Consider the following 27,699-nt stretch of genomic DNA (forward strand, 5'->3'; position numbering starts at 1 on the left):
GTAAAGCTCGGCTGACCACTTATCAATGGATTACTGAAAATGCTTGTTAATACCAGGGTAAATCCCTTGGTGTGTTTTTGTGGTAACAAAACAACATTTAAACTGTCGGCTTGTCGACTTGTAACCACAAGTGTCTTTAATGTGGCTTGTACTAAAAGTGAATCATATTTATTCCATAAATCCAGTTTTACAACTTGCATTTGGTGCCTCCCAGGTATTAATTTTGGTGCTTGAGTATAATCAAGTAAAGAGATCAGACTCTTAATAAGTTTTCAACTATAAAGTCTTTTAATGATCATTACAGAGCGAAACGCAGTGAACAGACTGGTACAACAACGAAAACAAAAGAGAAATCTGGAGCCAGGATTGTACATGTCAGTCAAAACAGCTGGCATCTCAAGACATTCTGCTTCTCACACTGGTGTTACAGTTAAAGTGGACCCTCAACGTTGAAGAAACATCAAGAGAACAGCAAGAGAAACCCCATGTTTTTTAGTCCCATTCAATGACCAGCAGACAGATTTAGGAGACAGAGCTCCAGATCAAAACAACAAAAAAAAAGAAAGAAAAGAAATTGATGTAAATGTGCACCCAGTTTTATTTTTATACACCATCCACACGCACCCCACTGCACATCTCAACAAATAAAGTGAAAGTGGAAAAAAAATAAATATATATTTTTAAAACTCAAGGCACAAATATGAATACTGCAAAAATGTAACACTCAACACATTACAGTACAGTAATGGTGAATAAATCATTTTTTAAAACTATCTATTGTTTGTTTTATTTTCTGGATATTTTCAGACAGAATGGAGCAGCTATGAAAGGGCTGGAAAATGAGATGATATGAATCCAAATTAGAAGACAAATGACAGCACTGAAAATGAAAGCTTCCGCAAAAAGCTAAATGCCAGAACCAAACACACCGGAGCAGTCTCACAAGTATATTTCTCCATAAAAAAAGAAGTTATATCATGAAAATGGCATGTCACCCCCAAAAAATTAACTAACTAAATAAAAATCAACTAAACATTCAATATTGCATCCCACCACACTTTAAGAACAAGGTGTCATTTTCAGTCTCAAACTCTGTAACCAAGCAATTTGCAGCAGTGCAAAAGCTAATGATTAGCACAATCCCTAACAGTCCTGTCTGATAATAATGAGCACAAGACTCCACCATTAATCCATTACCAAACTAAAGTGCGGCCTCACGCCTGAATAAGAAAACAGTGCACTGTGACAGGTGGAATGATGCATGTTTATTTGAACACTCTGCAAACCTTGTATGCCTTACTTCCCCTCTTCAAAAGCTTATACTCCTTCTAAAATGCCTCTATTTCTACTTTAAACATCTAATAAAGTTGTCATTTCTCACTAGCCACTTCAACACAAACACAGGGTGTAAGCCAACTCACATTTGCTCCAGCTTTGCCTAAATTTTGTTTATGTAAATGGTTGACCATGTGCAGTGGAAAAGCATGGCGAGTTTTCCATGTCATTCTCTAGCCTAGAGCAATCCTCTTATACTAAACTGCATATGTATGCAACATGTGGTCATGACATACACAGACTCACCCATACCGAAAAAAACAAGTCACTTTTAAAAACAGTAGGAGAGCGAAAAAGCAGACTTTGGCATCAGTAACCTCCATTTACATATACATATATATACATATATATATATATAATATGCGGTTTATGAAATGACAAGAATTTTTAATTCTTCAGTTGGTCAAATGGTATTTGTAACCCGTAACCACAGTAAACAGGTCTGATTAGACTCCATTTTAAGTCTGATTGTTTAAAAAGACACTGTAAACAGCAGACTGAGTACTGGAGATCACGTCAGGGTCACCACAAAGGTAGTAAGACTGTACTAGGGTTATGCGAAGCGTCCACTCAGAAAATGTGAAACGGAAATATGCAGATGGAAAGAACCAACAACAAAAAAAAAAAAACGTTTTGTGAGCTGTGAGTGTCTTAACTTCAAGAACTAGAAGTCCGGTTAATGCCGCTGCTAAAATCTCTCCCTCAATGTGTAATTCTTCAAGTGGACACAAACATATGTGAACGCACACAGACAGACAGGATAAGAGGATATGAAACAGCAGATTTAGGACATACATATGATAACTTAAAAAGAAAAAAAAATACACAAAATAAAGCAACATAGTACAACTTCAAAAATTAAAAATATATACAAAAAAGGCAAACATGAACCAACCAATAGTCTTTCAAAAAAGTTTTCCAACAGCTTGTAATGCTCGAAACTTTAACAGCATAAAGTTGTCATGGCCCAAGTGTGCTCTGAATGCCATTCAAGGGCAGCGATGCCGTCGCCCTCTCATTTTGGCCCTACCGGAGCACAATCTTCACACAGAGAGCTACGCACACAAACAAACAAACAAACAAACAAACAAAAAAAACACAGGTTGAAATACACGCCAAACCCAGTGAAGGGCGTTTTGGCTTTAGCAGCTACAAACCCGATTAAATATCAGGTCTTCCTGCGAACGACCTGTCTCGTAAACACCTCGCTATCGCTTCAGTCACATCTACTGAGGAGTGCACTTCAAAAAGCAAGATGTGAGAATGATCACGCTATTAACAAAAGCAAAGACGAAAAAAAAGACATTCAATAGGACTAAAAGTTTAAGACACAAAATAATCATGTAACAAAAAATAAATTAAGGCATGCAGTAGGTGATGGTATCTGATGTTGGATTTGATTTGTTTTCCTGCATTCTACGGTCATTGCTGTTGTTTTTTTAAGTTTTTTTTAGTTTTTTATTTATAAGTCTGTCATGTGTCCCACACCATTGAAGATATTTTTTTAAAAATCACTTAAAATTAACAAAAACAACAAATAGCTGCCAAAAAGAAGAGTGTTTCCATTGGAACCACAGGCGTCTTTTAGGGGACAAAGCTAAAGCATTGTTTAAAAGGCCAGTTATTTACAGGGTAGTCTGGGTAATTCATGCAACGTGTCAGCATTCTGTATAGCCATGGGACTGTTGAAAAAAAAAAAAAAAAAAAAAAAAACATTACACACCACCAAGGTGAGATGTATTCCATAATATTACAAAAAAAGGTGAAGGACAGTTTTAAAATACATCCATTTAAACTGCAATAACATCTTTTAAACAATTTCTCTTTAAAAAAAAATGGTAGATATGTATAAAAAAAAAAAAATTTGATATTAACAGAACATGACAAAAAATGTCTATTGGCGTCAAGTATATAGTGCTGTTGCAATGTAAAACCAAGCTTTCTACAATGTAAGCACAGATGACTGAATCTAGCGTTTGATAGCCTATAAAATTCAATTAAGGCTTTGCAGTAAACATCTGATTCGTTGACGCTGGCACTCCCCACTTTTTTTTTTAAATGTGTTGTGATCGGATTCGCTAAAGCCAGCATGGACATAGAGAAACATGCAATTGAACGGACGCAGTCACGCTAATACACTTTCACAGATATGATCCAGTAATCGTAGATCCGCACGCACACACTCACGTCACGCAATTAACTGTGCATTAGACAGGCCTTTGCCCTCGTTGCTCCTGTTTTTAAGGGCGTTTGGCATCGATACATCACATTTTCTGACTCGAGGGGGGGAACTGGGGGAGGATTGGTCACGCTGAGCCTGTCAGTACTCTGCAATGAGGGCGAGCTCAGGATTGAGGTTGACTGTGATGTTCTTATACAGGTTGCTCAGATAGATTTCCGGAGAGTATTGCAGATTATTCAAGCCGTCCAGATGCTGTCGCTCTTTGGAGTACCTCAGCAACTTGTACCTGAGGGGGAGGGCGAGATGAACATGAGTTAGCATGTCCTTGGGATAATCTGCTGGAAAATGTAAAGATCTCTGCGGACGTATGACTGCAAATATGTTTTTGCCACACACGGGTCAATCCACTCTAGGTTAAACAGCAAAAGATGAATACTAGTTTTAAGGTCGGGTCAAATGTAAGCAGGTCAGAGGTAAAGATTCAACAAGGCTGTTTTCTACATTCATATCATAGTAGTGCTTGAAGTCCTAGCTTCCTAGATAAACAAAGGGGGGTGTTGAAGAAGAAAGTGGATCAGTAAAAGGCTCCTTCACAAAATGTTTGTTTGAACAAAAAGGCACTTCCTCAGTGCAGTTAACCTAACAATGTGCCAAGCAAGCAGTTACTGTTTTTAAGGAGAGAAGGAAGGGGAGGGTGTAAGGTCAGGCTTTCCCGTCCACTATAACTGTTGTGATGCCAGAAACTTATAGGTAAAGAGGGGGAAAAAAACGAGTATTATTCCAACTAATTTAATTTGTATTAAATCAATGATATTTGCACATAACAGCTCAAAAATCATATTAATTGTTTAATTTGTTTCATAATATTTACACAATACATAGTGGTATGAATGCAACATCTCAGGTGTCATTTAAGGGTTATTAATGAGTTATTAATAAATTGATTTGACTTAAATTGATTCATTTACAGTTAAAAAATAATAATAAAAAACAGCATTTTTTTACCCATGATGAACCACCTCAATACTAGATGCTTTTTGTTTTTGTACTAAAATCTGCTTTCTAGATACTAACATACATTGGGAAAGAAATCTTTATCATTTAGTATGCAAGAATTATTTTAATAATGCATATCTGGGTCTGTAGCTTTTAAGAAAAATATACAATTACAATTTACAAATACATATACACATTGCAATATGCAGTTTAATTTTGTGATGACATTAGAATTAAATTAAATTGCACCGACCTTCCCAAGAACTGCACTTCTCCTCTGTGGTGATGGGGGATAGATTTGTATTTGCCAATATCACCTTCTGGCCTGGTAACATTGAAGCCTGCATAATGAACCCTGAAAAACAACAAAAACACACTGTTACAAATAGGTATGGGACGATAACCATTATATATGTATACCGCAGTTTGGAAAAGTCAAGGTTTTGAAATCACCCATATTTTCTGCTATACTGTTCCCAAGGTGTGCGTAAGATTTTTTATTTAAATAATAATAATAATAATAATAATAATAATAATAATAATAATAATAATAATAATAATAATTCCTTAAAAATATACAGCACTTTTCTTGACACTCAAAGCACTTTACATATTGGGTGGAATCTCTTTATCCACCACCAGTGTGCAGCATCCACATGGATGCGCAACGGCAGCGATATTTCACCAGACCGCACACCACACACCAGCTGATTGGTGGAGAGGAAACAGAGTGATGTGGCAAATTATGATATGGGCATAGTTGGGGGCCATGATAGACCGAGGACAGTGAGCAGTTTTGGCCAGGATACCGGGGTTAAGCCCCTACTCTTTTTGAAGGACATCCTGAGATTTTTAACAACCTTGAGTCAGGACCTCGGTTTAACGTCTCATCTGAAAGACGGTGCTCACTAACAGTATAGTGTCCCCTTCACTATACTGGGACGTTGGGACCCACACAGACCGCAGGTTGAGCGCCCCCTGCTGGCCTTACTAACACCACTTCTGGCAGCAACCTAGCTTTGCCATGTGGTCTCCCATCCAGGTACTGACCGGGCACAGCCCTGCTTGGTATCAGTGGGCAACCAGCGGCCGGCTATTAGTTTTTTAGGAGAACAGTATCTCCAGCAGAAAAAAAAGGATCAGATCTCGGTTATGCTGGTGCAGTCGTTAATACACGGTTCAGGTAATCAAAAAGCCAGCTCACCTACATGATGTTTAATTATGGGTGGGTCGCAGGTGGATAAGTTCAATGATTGGTTATGCAGACCACTTTGCCTAAAATATCAAAAAGTTCAAACGCTTTGATTAAACTAAAGCGATCAATGGATGTTTGTCATAAAGAGTGAAAGTATAGGCTGCTCTTTTAATTTTGATCATACAGTTAACAAAGATTCAATATTCAAAACTGAATATTTCACTTTTATTTTATTTATATTACAATTGTATTTACCAGACCAGTTTGTGTTTTGGCCGCGGCATATAGCAGACCCTGAGGCACATCGCTTCACCTCAAAGTTTATTAGTTATTCTTGTTTATTTGGTAAATAACTGACCGACAAAAACTAAGATACAAATTGTACAAAACAAAATTCGTTCAAAGAATATTTTTCTTCAGACGAAAATATATGAATTGTATATTTTTGTACGTCCCCGTCCGCTACACAACTGTGCAGTGTTTGTTTCGCTCCACGGGAAAAAAGGATTTAATTAATGCTCCACTGTAATTGCTGCTACACAAACTCCTGTGATATATTAGCTAGATATTTTTCATAAATGTATTTACACACAATTATTATATGCAATAGCCTGTAGCCTACTTTAAATAAGTCAAAATATATGCGATTGTTGACTCATCACCGTGGTCGCAGCATGCGTGTCTGTTTATAGCTTCTGTAAAAAAAAGACCTACATTTGACCAGCCTTTTAGCAAAGCCTATATTAATATACTGATATTCCTGTGCCAGTTTGACACTGTAAATTAAACTGAGGAGAGTTTAACTACTCCAAAACACTCCGTCACCTGAACTGAGCGCGAGGGCGAAGGAGAAAAGTGCAGCGCTGAGGTAAAATCATATTCTCAAGTCATAATCTTTAAATTAATGACTTGTATGAAAAATGTTGATAAAGGGATTGGGATATAGAAATTACAGCAGTGCGTTAAAAATGCTTATTTTTTGTGGAGCGATTAATTTGAGTTAGTAGGCCTGCTTTATTAAAATAAGCTTAAAATAAAAACAGCCTATGCTGGTTATTAAAAAGGATTCAGTGTTTTCGTTTTGTAATCTAAATTTGTAATTTAAGTGTAAAATACTTAGGGCAGGCCTTTTATTCCTTCTATTTAGTTTATTCTGTTTTTCTATACAATCCTGAAAGATTCACAAGCAAAAATAAATAATAAACTAAAATGGGTAATAACCACATCACCGCGGTTGACATCTCATTATGGTGGTAAGGCGGTGATGCGGTTATAGTCATACCAGCGGCATGACATGCTCGCACCAATGAACCCCGGGCCGCGAGCGCTCCGTGAGTCACGTGACAATTCAACTGACAGTTTTTTGTCATAATTACTGCAAACTTATTTGAGCAATTATAACATTAAATGTGGAGGGTGGCCTTACAATATTTTCCAGGGAAAAAGGGGGTCTCAGGCAAAAAAAAGGTGTGGAACCACTGATTTAGATAACAGGTCGTCAGTGTGACAACAGCCAATCACATAACACTAAACATCAAATATATTCACCAAGCCGCAAATGCCACCTTCTTCCAGGCTTGGGCACTCCAATACAAGTCCTGGTATGTTTAAAGATTATTCATAAAGCACTTGGTGATTACTATCCGCGATAATAAGCTTTTCTTCCAATTTGATGAACTGCTATTCTTTGGTGTTGCATGTGAAGACTAGACTCCTCTAGTATATAGAGATCTGATTGGCTGACACCCAATTTGGTGGTTGAAAAGTTGAAAGATTTTCAACTTCTGCTTTGAGCAACAGACCCAATGGACACACAAATCAGTTCGGCAATGCTTGATGCCATGTTAACACAGAGGCAATTAGATCCAGTATGATCACAAATTTAATAGTTACACTTTATAAATGTTTAAACAAGTAGTTAAATGATTTTAAAAACTATATTGTCAATAAATAAATCAGTCGAGTCAATGATTCAATTACCCATTTATAGACGTGCTTAAATGAATCTGCTGTCTGTATGAATCAGTTGAATCACAGTGGCTGCGTCCAATCACTACGACAGTGGCTGCGTCCAACATCGCCTACTACTTCAGTAGGTACTACATATGAATTTGAATTTACTACACAACCACTACAAAAATACGTTCTATATTGTATGTATTTGAGTAGTATGAATGGAACTCGGTTGTACTACATCCACCATTTGTCATTATCACATGACTTACCTACGTCAGTTGCGTCATTTCACTCCCATTCATGAATTCTCTCACATACCATCATGGGATAGCGTAGCACCGGAAGTATTAAGTCATCCGGGTACTTCTCAAATACTGTTTTTTAAAATCTATGAATTCTAACATACTACTCAACTCGCATACTGTTTTCAACGTACTATAAAGTATGGAAGTAGAATATAATTCAACTTGTTAAAAATAAAAACTTAATATCAATCCCTGTTTATAAACTAACCATTTTGATGGTCCTATATTTACACACATACTTAGAAATCAAATAGAACCAACCTGTTCCAGAGGTCATCATCCTCTCCTCCCCAGCCCCAGAATGCATTGGGAAAGCCATTAATCTTGAGGAACTGTTCAACAGTAAGTCCACTCACTCCACCAAAAAACTCATTGTAGGGAAGGCTGCAAACACACACAAACATTTGACAGTCACTAAACTGAAGAACCACAACAAACTCTTGAAAAACCTTCTAAATAAATTCAAACAAAAGGAGGACAGAGAACACAAGAAGAAACAGAAACCTTACCATCAGGGATCTCTTGAAAGCAATAGGCAACAAAAAACAAGCCTTTTAATAGTACAGACTGTCATGCTACTTTACAAAGTAAAGAGGAGATTCAGCACACATTTATTCCTTTGCAGTCTGTCCACAAAACAGTTTTAGTTCCAACCAAGATACACCCACAGGAACAATTGTTCTTTTAAACCAAAGCATAGAAAAGCTGCACCATAGAGTCACATGCAAAATAAGGGTAAATTCTCAAACCATCCCAAAACACTTTTGAGAAGCAATTATGGCAGTGTTAACGCATCATTATGCAAATCACATGATCTGCAAAACACAGACAATGGAAAAATAAATAAATAAATTTCGCAATATTTATTGTCACTAATAATATAATATTTGCAAGCTGATATCATTGAATGTGTCACTAACTTTGCAAAACCACAAACAAAAACCCTCCAAGATGAAGTCTGTTAGAATGAAGTTAAAAATACTACTTGAATTCAAGAAATGAAATTCATAGTATTTTATATTGGTGGTAGTTTCACACAAGAGTGGCAATTTCATGAATATTATTGTACAAGCAATAAAAGCAATGAGTAAATAGGATAGCTAATATTATTTGAATTTCACAATATTCTTTTCCAAACAATGTTTAAGTAAAAATTTTGCATTTACACTGTGCTTTTCCTTATTCTTTTTACCAAATTGTAATCTAATGAATAATTACCTACTCATGTGCTTTGTTTATAATTTAGCTATTCTGAATCAATCATTTAAACGAATGATTCAATGAATCACTTAAAACACACAACTTTTCTATTTATATATCCATTAGCCACAACGAAAGCACAAAAACACACTCTGCAAAATATTGCTAATCATCACAACAACAACAAATAACTCCCCAGAACATTGAGATATAGTTTTTCGTCAGTATCAAACCTTAAGTTCCAACAGCATTTCAGTTCTACGTTACATTTGTGCAATTTCACAGCAGTTTACTGAACTTATGCAAGCAGCAATTGCAGCCCTGCATTTGACCAAACACGAGGATGTCTTTGAAAAATAGGCACTCAAACACAGCTACTACAGGGATTTTCTGGTGCTTAACACTGGCGAAATTACACAGACAATTTCTCTCTCAGAGTAGATAAAGGAATCAAAGAGGGAAATTCAATACCTTTTAAGACCTTTTTTCAGACTCTTCCATACATTTTAAGACCTTAAAACCACTTTAAGTTTCAACTGACGAGATTTTAACTTACAGTATATTTAATAAATATTAATGTAAGAAGTTAATCCAAAACCAAAACATTATTCACATATTGAATAAAAATCCATTAAATCTAGCTAATTCAGCAGGTTGGCGCCTATAGAACTGCAGAAATAATAGTGATGCCTTAGTTACTGTAGTAAACAAAGCAGCTTGATGTCAAATCTAGTAGGACTTCATTGATTTCATACACATTTTTACACAGCATCCTGATATTTGCAGATTTAATTTAGGAAAACTTTAGCATACAACCATACATTGCATAATCAAAAATTATCTAAAATTTAATACCTTGCAAAATAGCATTTAAGGCTTTTTAATACTTTAAGATCTCACGGACACTCCACCTCTAAAAGGATTTGAACAAACATTATGGTCTGGATGAATGAGAAACGAAAAAGAAAAAAAACAGACTCTCAACCATGGCATGAAAGCCTTTACATAAAAAGTTATTAGCTAAACAGGTTTAATGACATCCATTAAGAAGCGCACATTAAAATCAATGCAAATACACCCTAAATATTTAAGTGTCCAAATCGTCTGTAAATTTTATAAGCTCTTATTTTATATACAGATTTTCTTTAACTATGTTTATCTGAACTAAGCCAATAGTTTTGCATGCAAAAGTGGTTTAAAAGTTCTTCTTTCATGACCAAGCAAGTAACACATCAAAGTATGCTGTGGTTCAAACTGAGAAACTATATCTTCACACATTATTTTATACCAAATAATGTTACCGGTTAGTTTACTGCAAAGTTAAACTACAGCTTAAATCAAATGAATCATTTGAATTGGAACGCTTTATTAAAGCATCTGTGTTCTATGGAGCCAGATCAGTCTCAAAAATAATACATTTACAAAACAAAAGACTAAATACTAAATTCAAAACAATTTGTAAATTCAAAACAGAATTCATAAATGTACACAATATTTGTTTTTTTGTTTACTTAATATTAAAGTAATATCAAAGGTTTTTTATTGTATTTGGCATAATAGATTGTGTATTTTAAGCATAATTAAAATTAAAAAGAGAATTTAAAAATAATTTTGAAAAAATTTTGTGTTACACTAATGAGAATGAGTGGAGGAAATCTCTTAAAATAAAATACTAAAATAAATTGATTAATAGATTGATATAAAAAATATTAAATATAAAATAAAAAATATATAATATAAAATTGTCATTTTGAACTATATAATGCTATGTAAAAACCAGTGAATTCACAAATTGTGTTTGAATTTACATATTGGATTTGTGTATTTATGAACAGTGTTTTGAATTTTCGAATTGTATTTTGTATATGTGAATTGTGCTGTGCATGTAAGAGCTTTTTTTGCAAATGTATTATTTTTGAGACTGATCTGGCTCCATACATTCTGGTCTTTCAACTGAGAAATTTCCAATTTTATAACTATGATCATAATTTGTTTTCCAAAGACAAATGTAAAACTTTGCAACAACACAATGTCAGAATTAATTAAATTCTTTAAGCTATGAATATTCTTGACATTTTAAAAGTTTTTATTTATTTTTCTTAATTTTGAAATGTTTTAATCTTTAATTTCATGAAAACAGATTCTTCTTTTTTATTTTGGTGTAAAATGTCATTTGGAACCTTAATAAAAACAATAAACCCTCACAAAACACTCTAACCATCCGACTGAACAAACACTGGATTTATCCCTAAGGATTTCCAAGGGTCTACAGGCACTGGATAACATCACAACAGTTAATACAATTACACATACTTAAACTTGACAACGCGTGGTCTACAACACTAAAACTCTTTAAACACAAGTCTAGAAGAGTTAAAAACACGCACTTTGAAATCAAAACTGAACTCATCTTAGCTGCCTTAAAAACCTGGAGTAAGTGGGCAATAAAGAAAATAAAAGTCAAACAAATAGAAAAAACACCAAAAGTAGGAGAGATAAAAGAAGAAAATAACAAAAATAAACCTCTGGAAATGCTTTCAGATGGCTAACTTACATGTACATGTATTTGTCCAGCTTGGCGGCAAAGTGTCGAGGCATCTGACCACAGCCGTAGTAATTACGGTCGTTTTCTGGAATGTGATCGACGTCGTGAAACACCACACAGTCCCAGTCCAGGTCTTTCATGGCCTCTTTAAAGCCCACGTTAAACAGCATGGCACGGTTAAATGGCTGAGTACCCGTCTGAAAGCACACAAACACATGACTGAAAACAGACCCAAACTAACAATAAATGCTGTTTTATTTTACATTATTGGTATTATAAACTTGAAAAAAAATACTAGGGGTGTGAACCTACACTGGTCTCACGGTCCGGTTACGATTATCATGCCATCGATTCAGTTCAATTCGATATCTTAGTGCATTAACAATGCTTTCCATGCACAATTTAATATTTTACCAAAGTCCCTTTAAGGCAAGTCATTTCACTCAGCGGCCATCTTTGAAATGCCTCTCTGGCAGTATGCTCAGGCATTCTGTTTGAATGGGGAAACATCAAATTCTCCAAAACTACTTGCCAAGATTACGATTACATTACATATTATGAATAACCAATAAAATTAAACAACAACTGTCTCCTTAGTTGCATTCCTAAATGTTCGTATCACACAAAATCTGCAGAAACACGTCTAGTCCAAGCCCTTCCCCTGGCGAATTGTCATTCTATAGCGATCGCTGATTGGCTCATGTAATAGAAGGCAGGCTTTATTCGCCATATAGTGATCACTGATTGGCTCATGTACTAGAAGGTGGGGCTTCATTCGTCATATTGACTGTTACACTTTTACCCATTCAAAAGTATACGAGTGACACATCTTGTGTATTCTATGGTCTTTGATTTTACTTAGAAACACAATTCTTGTATTAAAATGCATAATTTTTAAATACATTTTATATGTATTTGTAATACAATCTTGTCCTTCAATACAAGCAGTCAAGTACCTTTAATTTTACCTGCTCTTTTTGAATGCATCAAAAAAAAAACAAAAAAAAAAAAAGTACATGCACAGAACATGAGCATTTATAGCAAATAAACAAACGTAAATATTACTTTTAATGTACTGTTGATGTTCACCGATGAGTGACACTGATGTTAAACAGACGTGGCGATCAAAGCTGATCCATCATAGACACGGTGGAGAAAACCCACTCTGCAGACATGTTCATGTCTGGATCCACAAGTATTGTTATAACAGCTGAGAGGAGAGGAAACTACGCTAACAGATTAAAGGGGCCAAAGTGAGAGAGAGAATTGGAGTTTACTTTTATTTTCTCCATAAATAGGGGCTTTTACTGTAACCTCAGTGTCAGTGTATGACTGTCCAGCAAGAGTTCAGAGTTTCGAACACTCGTTTTGATTACTCATGCTCGCCTCCCTCACCATAGTATTCTACCACGACATAGCACATATGAGATAAATGACGTCTATATGTAATAACCGGTTATGATCTATTACTGAACCGAAACCGAATTGTCCTTGTCTGTATTGCGGTGCACCAAAGAAACAATTAATTTTGACACCCCTAAAAAAAATGCTATAGTCGTCAAACGACATTTTATATAGACACTTTTCTCACATTAGAGGATTTAGACTACATTGCTCACATTATCAGTTTATTCTCTATGGTTTTAGAAAATGGTAATAAAATATGACAAGAACTGTCAAAACACATTAATCTAGATAATGAAAACATTTGGAAATATGAATAGTGTATTACAATCAACCAAAATAATTCAGACAACTGCTAGTTTATCAAAACTTGCAACTATCAACACTTTGTCGTTTCATCCTTAGCCTAAATAGTTAAAATCTTTCCATCCAAAAGAGGTGAAATAGACTTATGCGCAAAACTGAAATATTGCATAAAACATTTGCGAATAAAGCACAGTTTCCATCCAAGCAGTCAGACAGAGCAAAATCCATGGACGCCATTGTGGGTCTTTTTATATATAGAATAAATTACCTGCGCCTCAGAAGAAATGCAATGAACACAAGATGATTTTTGGAGATGCGAGAGCACTCTAAGGTAATAATACCAGTCCATTTTGATGACAGACTTTGGCTGAGGGATTTTAGAATTACCCAAAAAAAAAAAAAAAAAAAAAAAAAAAAAAAAAAATTATATATATATATATATATATATATATATATATATATATATATATATATATATATATATATATATATATATATATATATATATATATATATATATATATATATATTTTTTTTTTTTTTTTTTTTTTATTATTATGTGGTCAGTCTTCTGGTTTGTCCATTAATGAAGTTGTGTGCATAAGTTTATGCGCATTTTACATTTTACATTTTTTTTACATTTTACATTTAGTCATTTAGCAGACGCTTTTATCCAAAGCGACTTACAAATGAGGACAAGGAAGCAATTTACACAACTATAAGAGCAGCAGTGAACAAGCGCTATAGACAAGTTTCAGGTGTGTAAAAGTCTAAGAGGCAAAACATTAGTAGAAAATTTTTTTTTTTTTTTTTTTTTTTTTGAGAAAGAGAGAGAGAGGGCACAGTTAGTGGTATAGCCAGAGAGGCAATTGCAGATTAGGAAGGAAAGTGGAGACTTTTCAAGAGTGGAGAATTTTCAAAAATTATGTGCATCTTGGAATCTCCAATAAGCATATTATTAAGCAATATTCCAAAATGCGTATGAAAACAGATTGATGGAAAGATAGCTAATGTCATTTTACTTGATTTTGCTATCCTCGCTTGAATTAAGGATCTATAATGTACACAACACTATCTTTTTAAAAATATATAAATAAATATATTTGTTGTCTGAATAATTTTGGATTTGACTGTATATCAAGTTAATAAACATTGCTTTGCACACCTGTTCAATGACATAAAAGGCAAACTGCAAGCGTTGGCGTTGGAGCATTGGAGTAAGGTGCTGAAAAAGAATGGGAAGATGCTCATGGCGATTCCTAAAGGGGATTAATATGGCCACCTAAAGGGAATGAAGAGGGAAAAAAAGTGTCACACTGATGTCCTGATTGACCTGTTCTGAACAATGAAATCACAACAGTGACTCGCCTTCCAGCGTGGTTTGCAGTCTTTGGGCTTCCAGTGGCCTCCAAATTGAATGTCCATATGTTTGAGCCTCAGTTCAATCTCCTCCATAGGGACCTCTGTCATGTTGACTTCCATCTGACCCTCTGCAAGATAACACAAAAGTAAGAACTAGGAAAAAAGAAGACCAGGATTTAAAATGAACACTTTTTTAATGACTTAAGAACAGTTACCAGCCATGAAACTTTATGCATTTCACAATCCGCTAGATAATTGTTGTTAAGTTTAAGTATTAGTAAAAAGACGTGGAAAAAATAGATTTGGAGAAAAAAAAATGTAGCTGAAATAAGGTCCGAAAAACCACACTGAATGGGCCTGAATAAGACTTTTAAGTAACTAGTCTTGTAGGCTAGATTATTTATTTCACAATTCTCTTCTCTCTTTCAAAGAAAACATTACAATGATTTACATTTTGTAAAGTCTATTTAAGGTCAGCTCAGCTGTATGCATGAGAGTGACAATGGTCATGAATAATTCACACCTGGAGAGACAAAAGACACTCCCCCACTGGCTAATGTACACCCATCAAGGGCATTGAAAAGCAATGTCCAGCTGCAAAAGGTAGCCCAAACTAAATGCTTGCTGTATTATGACAATGTAAACCCTACGGGTTAAGCAATATATGTGCACTTGTACAGCATGCATAAATATATATTTAAAAAAGTATAAAACATGTTTGCAATAAAAGTTGTAATTATTACAGTTGTAATAAAAGCTTTGACTGGCTTCGAACTTTGACTGGTTCAACTACAGTAAAATAAAAAATGTATAAAATAAATAACACTTATTACATAAATCGCGTTCTGAATAAAGCAGCATCAGATTACAGTGGTCCCGTGAGGTCAAATGGGTCAATTATATAAATATATATTATATAAATATATATTCCAACTTCCAAATATATATAACTTCCATAATTCCTAGAAATGAAAATGAATCAACCTTTCTAGCCATTGAGCCGTGTTTGTTTGTGGGTGTGCACAAGCTCAGGGAGCTATCGTCATCATTTGTGTTAAAGGCTCATGAAACCCCCCCCCTTTTCAGTTCAAGTCTACCTCCGAAATTTTTCAAAAAATGCTCCAAGATGGGCATGGAGCAGCGCTGTGAGAAGAGGGTGGAGTGGGCGTAGATGACAGTGCAGGGGAAAAAGAGGAGCGAACTGTCAGTTGGCTCACAAAATGAGACAAACCGTGAGGAGACTCATGATTTTATAGTTTACAAATTTATAATGCAAAGGAATAAACAGTGAGTAATTTAATGTCCTGCTACATTTGTTATTCGTAATTTCATATACACATAGCCACAATTTATTCTATCATTATAAAGATAATCGTGTTTATATAAAAACTACAAATGAGGAGGAGTTCTCTCCTCGTCAATCTCCAGGTCTGAATGCAGACACAGTGGACAGCAATGCACTCTCTTGCCATGTCTATTCCAACAATTAGCCCTCAACATGCACTCACTGCATTTAAAAGTAGGAACTTTAAGCTTTCTATAGATATATGTCTCATGTCTTTGTGATTTGTTGTCATGGAGTTTCAGTGCATTGTACTGACATGTTTCTAAAAACATTTACTAAATGCCTATACTGTTTATTTTCCTTATTTTGCAAAAGCATATATTTTTGTTGTTATTGTGAGTGTACACAAAAAAGTGTACACACCTAACAGATTCGATTGATGCATTGCTCTTATCTGTATGATCAAAACTGAAGTGTAATTTAAGTTCTTTCGCCATTATCAGAAGACGACAAACCGTGTATATGCGTTTGCAGACCCCCGAGGGTTTATAAATACCAATATATGCAATCTTATAAGTAGCTGAAATTAAAAATTGATGTGTGGCCAAAATTGTTTACTCAATCTTTGTTTCCTTTAGTCAAGCTTATTTGTATACTTACTTGAACAGCACATCATTAGCTTACCAACAAGCTAACACCAAACTATTCAAATAACCAAGACCAGGAGTGCTCAACGCTGTTCCTGAAGATCTAACTTCCTGCAGAGTTCAGCTCCAACCCTGACCAAATACAACTAAACCAACAAAGTAGGATCTGAAGGAGCACTTGGTAATTAAAGACAGGTGCTCTTGATCAAAGTTGCAGCTGAGCTCTGTAGAAAGGTAGATCTCCAGGAACAGGATTGGGCACCCCTGACCTAGGCAAACACATTTCATTAGCTTAAAGCACTTACTCATAGAAGGTAACCGTTCCGGACAGGGCAGGTTCTGAGCGTATGTGAAGTTCTCTGGGAGGTATGTGGTTGGCTGAGCGATATACTCGCTAGAGTTATTTCCATCTGGATAATCTGTTAAAACAAATGCACATTAAAGTCAATGGCCATTGCTGCTCCTTTTTCAGTTCCACAGTATTACTTATGACTGAAAAAAGTACTTCAAGGGAAGATTTGATTTTATCCATTGGGAATTAATTGGACGATAAATGGAACAGAGCGAGACTGAGTGGGTGTGTCTAAACAGCTCTTTGGCTTTTGTTTAAGATCATTTAGCAGCCTGCATTATATATGATGCTAGAGAAACTATGCTTCAGAGGAAGACTGAATTTCTGCATTATGATTAAATATTCAACCAATGTTTCTTCTTTGGAAAAAGTAATGAATAGTTCACAGCGAGACCAGGGACATTCATTAAGTGAGGAAATAAGGTGAAATTGACTGTGTAGAGGAACAGAATCTAATGAGCCAAAGGTTTACTTCCCTTGCTCAGCTTCGATCTGACTCGCAGACAGCCCAGAGGGTGTCATTTTTGTCATAAATCCAGTATACATAGCAGTTTTGTACATAGATAAAGTGCTCAAAACACAAAACTTCACAAAATTGTCCACGCATGCTCATGATCAATGAAGTGTACATTCGGCCCGTTTCCATGGAGTGGTACAGTACGGTACGGTACAACAAATTACAAATACTCAAATTACTGTAATTGAGTAGTTTTTCTCAGGAATTGTAATTTACTAAGTAGTTTTATAAATGTGTACTTATACTTTCCCTTGAGTACATTTTTAGTGCAGTATCTGTACTTTTACTCCACTACTTTCCTTCAACCTGCAGACACTTCTTTATTTTTTCTCGTCTATGGGGATTAGAAAACTCAGTCCTGTGATTCCTGTCCAATCAAATCGCACATAAAAAGGTAAAAGGCATCATAATGGACTAACTCAAGACATGGTGATTTATAATTGCAGAAAACTGTTTGGAAGCCTTAAAAGTGTCCAAAAAGATGTCCAAAATCTTTACATGCAGACCCAGAGACTGTTTAGATGCATGTCACTGATGAGAAGATGACAGACGTTTACTGTATGATGACCAAAATGGACTTAAACACCCAGCAGGCACAGGATGTCAACATAAAGCCAGATTGACGTTGTATCCCAACGTCGTGGGGATGTTGCAAAATAAGGCTGACGCCAGAACCCAACATCAGGCCGATGTCATTGTTTAACATCCAACCTAAAAATCAACCAAATATCGACGTCTAATGATGTTACAGCTTGATGTTGTGTGGACGTTACCACTATGACGTCTATCAGATGATGGGTTGCCACACCTGAGGAATAAATGTCAGTATTTGACGTCAATATGACGTTGGTTTAAGATGTTGGATATAAGTCACTTTCTAACACAACTTAAAAATCAACCAAATTTGACACTGTACATCATTTGACAAAATAACGTTCTCCTTAGACATTGAATTTTGGTCACCTGACATCACAACCTAAATCTAACCTAATATTAACATCTCATGATGTTGTGTGCCTGCTGGGCAATCACTAAATGCACTACAGAATGCTATGTTTACACACATCCACAAATTATATGTAAACGTATCAGCGTTTCACAGCGTAATACTCACTACTCAAGTACTTTAGAAAGGTCTACTTTTACAACAGATACTTTTACTCTACCTGCACTACATTTTGGGCAAGCAATGGTACTTTTAATTAAGTATGATTTTTCAGCACTCTTTCCACCACAGGGTACGGGTCACCTTTCACCTTTGCGTTTCCACTGCCAAAATGGTACCAATGGTAAAAATGTCAAATTAAAGCTATGGGTCATTCACATAATCACAAGAAGCTCTTCTCGCGAAACAGATGCTTTATACACATAAATTCTTGTGTAAAAACATTCATAACTAACCTTTCTATGAACATGACATTATTATAGCTGCAGATCAATGGTAGTGCGAAATAGCCTACTGTAACATCTGCAATTATATAAAATAAATAAATAAATGCATCAATTATGAACACATACAGACCCTTATATCTCCGATATATCTCCGATATGTTATCAATTACAGAAAAACTACACACAGAATACATTTAGGCCTTATTTGAGTTCAAAAACAAAACGCAACTGTGACGGCCATCATTACATTTAATTTTTTAATATAATTGACCTTTTATTGTGACAGGACAGACAGGAAAGCATTGGAAGCAAAGAAAGGGGAGGGATCGGCACAGGACCTCAAGCTGGGAATCGAACTCAGGTCAAAGTGAGCACACCTTGGTGCTATATGTTGGTGCAATTTACCACTAGGCGATTAGCGCAGACCATAATTAGATTTTAATTTCTATTATTATATGGGCGAACTGTGATTGGATCAAAATGGTCACCTGAAGTTATTTAAAGCGCCCTGAATGGTGGTTTGGTTTCTTATTCATTGTCACACAGTCAGAGCATGCAGGTGATTCCGGGTCACGAGGTCATGCTGCTGTGTGTTTGCAGAGAGCGCAGTTGCTTGTATTAAGCCCAGTGGCTGTGAAACTGTAAGTTTTCATGCTGGTTGTTCTTATTCTGAGGGAGTGGTGGTGTTCCTTGGAGTTAGGCATGGTATCGAAAGTGCAAGTGTATGAGAAAAGTGTTCGACGCAGACGTAGAAGCAGAAACATACATGAATGGGAGTGTTTTTTTTAAGGAGGTTTTGTTTATTTTATGATGCGTGTTGATCGTATCATGTATTCGGGTTTGATTTGAGTGACAAGGTATTTTTATTTTTTCTTTGACACTCCAGTTGCCTATATGTTTTGTGTTTTTCCTTTTTTTGTTTAAATGTTTGATCACTGCTGTGATCGTATTTAGTTTGAAACAGTTTTCTGGGCCCAGTATTATCAACGGGTGATCGGATAAGCAAATGTTTTTCTTCTTCTTTAAACTGAGTGATGTTATGAGTTTTGTGTTCAAAGATATATTGTTTGTATGTTAATTTGGTTATTTATACATTTAAAAGATTACGTTAGAACATGGTAGAAGAGATGTTTCGAAGTGCATTGAATACATAGTTGTTTCAGCGTGCACAGAATGAAAATCTACTTTAACATTTACGATCTGTCAAAGTGCATTAATTACACGATTGTAAACCTCTCATCTGTGTCTGTAATCTGTAGCCTCTGTTAGAGAGTAATTCCATCATTCAGAGTTCTTAATAGTCCAAAAGTTGATGATAGTAGTTGAACACGGCAGTTTGTTTGAGTTTGCTGAAAAAATAATGTGCTCCTTTTTTTCTGGCTTCTTCTTTGTTTTCTCGCGTTTGTCAGTTTCTGACAGGATCGAGTTTCAAAAGCATGTCAATAATCAAGCGCACATTATTATCATCAGCTCAAGTAGTTTGTTATTTCAAATATAGACGCGTGGCGAGCACAAGCAAGAAAGCGAAACCGCTCGCGCTTCAGACTGGCTCCTAAAAAACTAAGGGGCACAGGGTAAAATCTGCTCTTTTTTTGCCATCGTGGCTGTTCATCAAAACGACGACAAGGTTTGTTTGAGCCCGGGTCAACCATGGCTCATTATTATATGTATATATTATTACGGTGTAATCTGTCGGCTGTATTTTAAACATGGCGACTCTTTTGTTTTCATTCTGGCTTGTTGCGCAAGTGAATGATGTTTCTCTGCAAACCAATAGCGTTCAGCTGTGCGTCTAGCTCTGCCTTTTGGTACCCTTTCTCGTGTTTGGTACCCTTTCAAAAGGGTGCTGAAAAACTGGTATGGTACAGTACGGTACGCCTTTTGACAGTGAAAAATCACCATAAAAGTGTATCAAACCGAACTGTACCGTACCACTCAGTAAAACGGGCCATTATAGTCAGTTAAATGCCTGTTGAAGGAGCAGTATCACCATATATTAAGCAGACAGTCTACTAATACTCAAATGGACCATCAAAATAAAGTGTTACCAATATACTAAATGTTTTACAAGGGCAATCAAATATAAATAAGGTAACTGTTATTGAGCTACAGCATATTTGTATTTACACAATATATTCAGGTGTCTGGTTTTGCCAAATATAAACACGCAACATATGCCTTTAGAAAAAAATTTTGAGATTTGACATTCATCATGATAATCATCAATATGAACTGATTTTAATGAAGTGACATTCACTCTTACCTGTGCCGTTGAGTGTACTGTTCTTATTGGTGTATAGTCTGATCATGTGACCAATGGTCCGCACATTGTCTCGCAACATGATACCCTGAGCCTGTACCATGAAGAAATATGTGTTGACTGAAACAGAGAAAGAAAAAGAGAATGAATTTCCCAAATGATGTAAAGAGGAAACAATTAAGGTGAACAGCACAGTGATCTCAGAACAGAACTCCTGAACAAAACAAATGCGTAATCACAAATTTGCAAACATCCTCATTGCAAAAATAACTAGCAGGGCAGCAAAACTGAAAGCTTTTGTCTTGAATTACATCCTCTCAACAAGACACAATTATAAAAAAAATGGCGATTATTTTAAAACTACAAGCTATCATTGTAAGCATCAATGGCTTACTGTGGTTTCGCCTCAGTTCCTGTCAGTGTAATGTAATTTTAATTTAACTACTATTGTAAGGTTGCGTCAGCATTCGTAAGTCCAGATATGAAGAGAAATGAACCGAGTTCAGCAGAATGTCTACCGATGAGTTTCAGCTGTGTATCTGTAGGAAAGCTATACCAGGTTTCACATCCTCCAATGGGAAAAAACTATATAAGCTGCCAAGTCTACACCCATAACATCTATGTAGACCATATAAATAAGCAAATGATCTTTTTAACTATTGCAAATGAAGGTTTTTTTTGTCATTAAAAAATAAGACATACAATCATGTTGTTCTCATAGGTACAATTTGATCAAATAAATTTATTCACTTGACATTTGTTTGTATATTTTAAAGATTAACTTGAGACAAAAACTGTAAATGTTCTACTCCGTAACAGCTTGTTTTTTTAAACAGCGTGACAGATTCTGTAGAAATTTTCATGTCATAAAATAAAACAAATCATAATATCATGATAAAATTGCAAATTAAAAGTAACTTTTCTTAAAATGTTAACTCAATAATATTAAGTAGGATGGATTTACTTCAATGGGACTCAATACAGAACACTCTAATTTAATATCCTTCAAGGATAAAGGATTCTTACAAAGAACAAATTGATGGATCTTCTCTTAATATTCCAATCTTTTGGCACCTTAGAATGGTCAATTCAAAAATGGCTATAGCAATCAGGCTGTCAATTTATAAAAAATCTGTATTCAATTTATTAACATACAAATGTATTACTGCTTTCAGATCCATAGAGTGTACTGCACAATTTGAGGTCTTTTGTGGCAGTATCTGGTTCCTTATTTCCTGCGATTCAACAGTATCCAGGTACCCTGTACAAATATTTAAATAAATATCTTCAGCAGGTTGCATCACTAAAACTTGAAAAGGCCTGATTAAACTAAAAATCAATGTAGTCAAAAAATATAGTCAATCGCAATAGTTTTTTTCAGATTAAAAAACATGAGTCTCAAAACAAAGTTGGCCTTCTAACACCTTGCCAAGGCCAACATCACAGAAAAGTTGGCTGTAGCCAGTAAATGTATTCAAACTACCATTAGCTGTGGTCATGGGCTCTGCCTTCTTTGACTTGGAAGTCAACAAAATAATAGTTCTTTATGTTCCCTCTTGAATCATTTGCTTGGCCAATCAAATCGCTCTCTTTCACCCAACAGTCGATTCTACATGCTGTATTGGGTAAAGTCATTTCAACGTTAGCCTGGTGAGAGGTGATGTGTGGAACACACCAAACAAACTAGCCCTACAAATGCTTACCTGTGTAACAACACTGCCCAACATTAGCTTTGTGTGCCCTGGCCACAACATTTTAGCACTACTCAGGATATCAAACTGTGTTTTTTTTATAATACTAAACTTACATTATCTTGGTTGTAAGTATATCAGGACATGACGTGTGTGTGTGTGTGTGTGTGTGTGTGTGTGTGTGTGTGTGTGTGTGTGTGTATATAAGAGTTGGGCAACGTTGACCAGTTCGGCATTGCACTATGTCTAATGTGATTGCATCGTCATCATAGGCGGCAGTGAATTAATTATTATGAATATATGAATCTACCATTTCAACTACCTGACCCACATGGTCTTTTTTTACCCATAACCACATCATAAATAATTAAAGATAAGTTACACACAAATTACCACCTGGCTAATCACTTTTTTCGTGGGCATGAATAGGCAAAGTGATCGGTGTCATTATAATGCCGACAAATTTGGTTGGCAAAAAAGATGCACAACCAACAGGAACCAACCAATAGTATCTGAGGTTTTCGCTAAAATTACTAAGTACAAACGTGAAATCAAAAAATTAAAGCAGTGTACTGACGCTGTGACACATTACCTGATAGATTCAAAAGATATAAGATTTGTTATATAGAAACAAGATTAATTAAATATCACGTTTAACAACTATGTTGAGACACGATCCAGCGGTACATCCTTGATAAACTGCCCGACGTGCACTGCTCTCTGTGGTTTTGTGCTCAAAGTACCTGCTCACGCTCTAGAAGTGGAGGTGAGGGGGCTGATGTCTACCAGCGATGGACGATGGCAACCCTAGTGTGTATAGACAGTAACCTACTCATTCTAAAGTTAATAGCTATGTTTGTGGAAACTGCACCACAGTCAGTAAATTCACACTGCTGATACACATCTTTTAGCGAGAATATAGCACCCATTAAAAGGTAGAAAAAAAAAATTTACTCCAAGCCTAGGGACAAAAAACACACATTGGTTCTTCCCAAGCGCCCAGAGCTCTTCATAAATTAGACACAGTCCAGTGAATGCCGGTCAAACAACGGTGTGGAAAAAAACATTACCTTTCTTGGACACTGATTCTAAAAACACAGCGACAGCCATTAAACAGGATTTGGGTGTGTGTGTGTTTCTAATGTTGTGGAATTTTGTTGGAAGGTTGCCTGGATTTTTAGAGAATATTTTAGATTAGACCCTGAAATAGGGACAGCAGACTAAAAGTCTAGCATGTCTACAAATCAACACATCGCTGTGACTGCTAAGGTAATGAAATCCCATCTTTAGGCTACAACATAACAGCATTTAGAAAGTTAAATTTCACAGTTTAAGAGCAACTTAGCATATGTGAAAGCATTCAATAAAATCAAGACAAACTAAAAACAAGTTAAGTTAAGGTTTGTGGCCCACAACTATAAATAAAAGGACATTTAAGACTACAGCTCAGTTTCTTTTTTACTGACAGTTGAATGTGCTACCTTTGATAGCGTGCACACAATACGCATAAAAGAAACATGTTCATCTTTCTTCAGCAATTAAATGTTAAGACTAAGTTTGTCTTTGTGCTTTTTTAAAGCAGAACTGCAATAATATATTTTTATATCACATCAACAAGGACAACAGCACTGAAAATAGAGCATTTTGGAAACATTGAAGCGGCCGTTTTGGGTTTCAAACGCTGCTGCTCCGTTACAGTGTGGATGGGGAAAACAGAGACATCTGAAAACATCTGACATCTGAGGCATGGCTGCAAACATTCACCTATCTGACATGGGGCTTTTTCATCAATATTAAGTGCAGTCTTGCATCCTTTCCTTAAGTTCAGACTTCGCAAGTTTGATATGGAAAACAAACTCCCAAGGACACATCAGGTAAATCTTCAAAGGGAACAGTGTACTTTATAACCTCATTCACATCACCCTGGCTACGTTGTTTCACTATAATAATAAATAACAATAAAACAATGACATAAGGAACTGCCTATTTCGTTTTAATATTAACAACTTAACAGACACGATAATATTGCGGCATCATATAGCTACAAATTTATATGACTGTCATCTTCACTGTATGCATATTTATAACAAAACAGAGCCTATAAAACTAATGCCTCCTTTCATTTTCTTCGAAAAATATCAATCACACGTACCCTGCTTCCTTTGCTGAATATCAGTTTTAATAATCAATAATGACCATTATAAAAGTGTAATGTAGAAAAGGATTACAATATAGGAAATAAAGGCAAGCAATCAGTCAAACATGCAGAATCAGTGTACATGGTTACATAAATTAGTATATTAATCTATCTTTGTGCTCAGCCAAAACATGTTACCTAAGAACAAGTAATAGACTCAAAAGACCATTAGATAGGAGCAAGATTAATTAAATATCACGTTTAACAATTATAGTGAGATGAAATCCAGCAGAAGATCCTTGATGAACTGTCCGACGTGCACTGCTCTTACCTGGGGAGGTGTGCTCAAAGCACCCGCTAACTGCCTGGAGCTCAGATGTGCACATATGTGTGTGTACAGTCACGTGATGTGAGGTTTCAGCAATGTAGTGTAGACAGAGAACTTTTCAGAAACGCTAGGTGAAACGCCAGATTGGACGTGGGTCGATTTAGTTCTAAAACGCAGTTTTAAAACTTAAAAAACGTATAAGTGTAAACGGGGTCTCACATAGGCATAAAAATTCAAGTATGCTATAGGCTTAAAAGAGGAGTTTCAGGATCAGGTTTCTTGTACATATTGTATGACAAAAACTTTTTAATTGACTTGATAATATTCAAAACAATAAGATCACATCTTTGTTTATGTGTGTGTTTTTAAATGTGCTTTTAACTTGTGAAGACTATGATGGTGTTCATGTTGCCATTGTGTTTTGTTGCACTTCAAAATATGTTTTGCTTTAAATAGGCATTAAATTAACTGATTACCGCATTTTAAATTATGCTGAACATTATTATTCCTAATAATTTCAATAAAGATAACACATTTGTTACCATAAATGGTTAATATGCAGATTCAGCAAAGGCTTAAGTCACATGTATAAGATAAAGACTTGTAGAATTACATTTAAAGATATACAGTGTGACTATACTGTACTCAATCTATGCACAATGTACATTTAATGTGTATTTAAACTAAACGTATATGTAAATAACACAATGTTTCCAAAAACATTAACTCATTTCTGCTTTATATTCTAACACACAATTTATTATCTATAGCCTATATATTTTACAATTACTGGTTTAAAAAGCATGCTAAATTTTTCCACAAGGATAACACAGTTAATATCCTACATAGTCTAACACACTGCTTACAATGTTCTTTGTGAGGGAAACATTGCAGATATGATACATATTACAAGGGAGGAATTCAGCTTTATCAGAACTAAATCACCAGATGGTAAATTTTACATGTGGCTACTATGGTCTGTTTGTTATGCTAACGAGCAGCCTTGTTTGCTGTGTTTTACTACAAATACCACCTATAAACTTGTAGTATTTTGAAAAGTGATAGCAAATACCCCTCAAAGAGATATAAACCGACTACAACCATGCGGTTTATAAGTAGAGCCAACAAGACGCAACTACACACATGGAGCTCAAACTTCGATCATATAGTCACTGGCTAAAAGCACATAATAAACCACTAACTGGGTGTTATAAGAAGCTGAAAGTGAAATCTGCACGTACAACACACGTCTCAAACCCTAGTTATCCACCTAACTAGACGCCAATTGTTGGACATCACATGCGCGTGGGACATTTCTAAACATCAACACAATAGCTGTTTATTTAGGCGGATCACTGGGTTTTTAAACACAACCCGTCGCTAGTGCCTGTTTGTTTGGGGAGGTGGCGATCAGTATCAGAGTCAGTGATGAATGAAACACGATTAACACGTTTTATCGCATCGCTCCCAATGAGCCACAAGGGCCGGTTAAGTTATCAGAGCCGGACTTACCTATTCCGGGAGCCACATAAATGAAGTAGAGGCAGGTCGTGGACATGGAGAAGAAAAAGAGAAAGGCCATTAAGGAGCGGTTGGACAACCGCATCAGCCGTCTCCACTTCCACATTGTGTCTCGGCTACTAGCTATCCGTCACTCCCATAAAAACACGCAGATCGCAGAAAAGAGACGCTGTTGGCTGTGCTGAAACGGTCATCCGGGGGGAAATGCGGTGCTAAATCAGGCTGCTGGTAAAGTCCGCATCGTTCATTCAGCTGGATGCAAGGCCGCAGTGCTCGCTCGCTCGCTCTCCCAACAAAGTCAAGAAATTTCCAGATCGAAAAATAAATAAATAATAAAACGTGCTACATCAAACGCCGTCCGGGCTCGGCGGGCGGTCAGCACAATGCATTTTGTCCGGTGCTGAGGCTGCTTGAGTGTTCTGGTGTGTTTCTAGTGTAGGCAGACACGCCTCGTCGCGTTGATGATGATGATGTTTGGAAATGATGAAGGGAGTGAAAGTGATGATGATGAGGGACCTGCCCTTCCTCCCTCTGCCCCCTCTCTCTCGGTGTGAAATCCCCCCACGCTCCAGGGAACGCTTCTGCGACACGGCGGCAAAGAAAGGCGCTAGGGCCGCAGAGGACGCCGCGGCGACCGGGAAGGGAGCGGGAGAGCCGAGAAACGTGACGGAGCTCGACCGGGATTCCTCCGATATCGGTTCTGCTGTCGGTGCAGGTGCAGACACTGTTTCCGGTAGGCGTGACTTACAAAATGGCTGCCAGTAAAAAGCGTCATCATCGTGG

The 27,699-nt window shown here is 36.1% G+C and overlaps 1 protein-coding gene across 1 annotated transcript; it reads right to left on the minus strand.

Annotated features, from left to right (window-relative positions):
- Positions 1 to 265: 265 nt before the first annotated feature.
- Positions 266 to 27,635, minus strand: b4galt6 (UDP-Gal:betaGlcNAc beta 1,4- galactosyltransferase, polypeptide 6). Its single transcript, XM_056481096.1, has 9 exons — positions 26,908 to 27,635; positions 21,243 to 21,359; positions 17,024 to 17,137; positions 14,793 to 14,914; positions 14,590 to 14,706; positions 11,724 to 11,911; positions 8,231 to 8,353; positions 4,767 to 4,868; positions 266 to 3,803 (listed from the first exon to the last, which is right to left on the minus strand). Exons 1-9 carry the CDS (start codon positions 27,020 to 27,022, stop codon positions 3,656 to 3,658), a joined length of 1,146 nt encoding a protein of 381 aa, XP_056337071.1. The 5' UTR covers positions 27,023 to 27,635; the 3' UTR covers positions 266 to 3,655.
- Between the last annotated feature and the right edge of the window lie 64 nt (positions 27,636 to 27,699).

The sequence above is a fragment of the Danio aesculapii genome, chromosome 20, assembly GCF_903798145.1.
Source record: "Danio aesculapii chromosome 20, fDanAes4.1, whole genome shotgun sequence".
Lineage (NCBI taxonomy): Eukaryota > Metazoa > Chordata > Actinopteri > Cypriniformes > Danionidae > Danio > Danio aesculapii.

Excerpts from the sequence above, each read along its gene's own strand:
- b4galt6 (XM_056481096.1), bottom strand. The coding sequence starts at position 27,022 with ATGTGGAAGTGGAGACGGCTGATGCGGTTGTCCAACCGCTCCTTAATG. Across the intron at positions 17,138-21,242 it reads CAGTACACTCAACGGCACAG|ATTATCCAGATGGAAATAAC; the intron begins GTAAGAGTGAAT and ends TTGTTTTAACAG. Across the intron at positions 14,915-17,023 it reads GGAACGGTTACCTTCTATGA|AGGGTCAGATGGAAGTCAAC; the intron begins GTAAGTGCTTTA and ends GTTATCTTGCAG.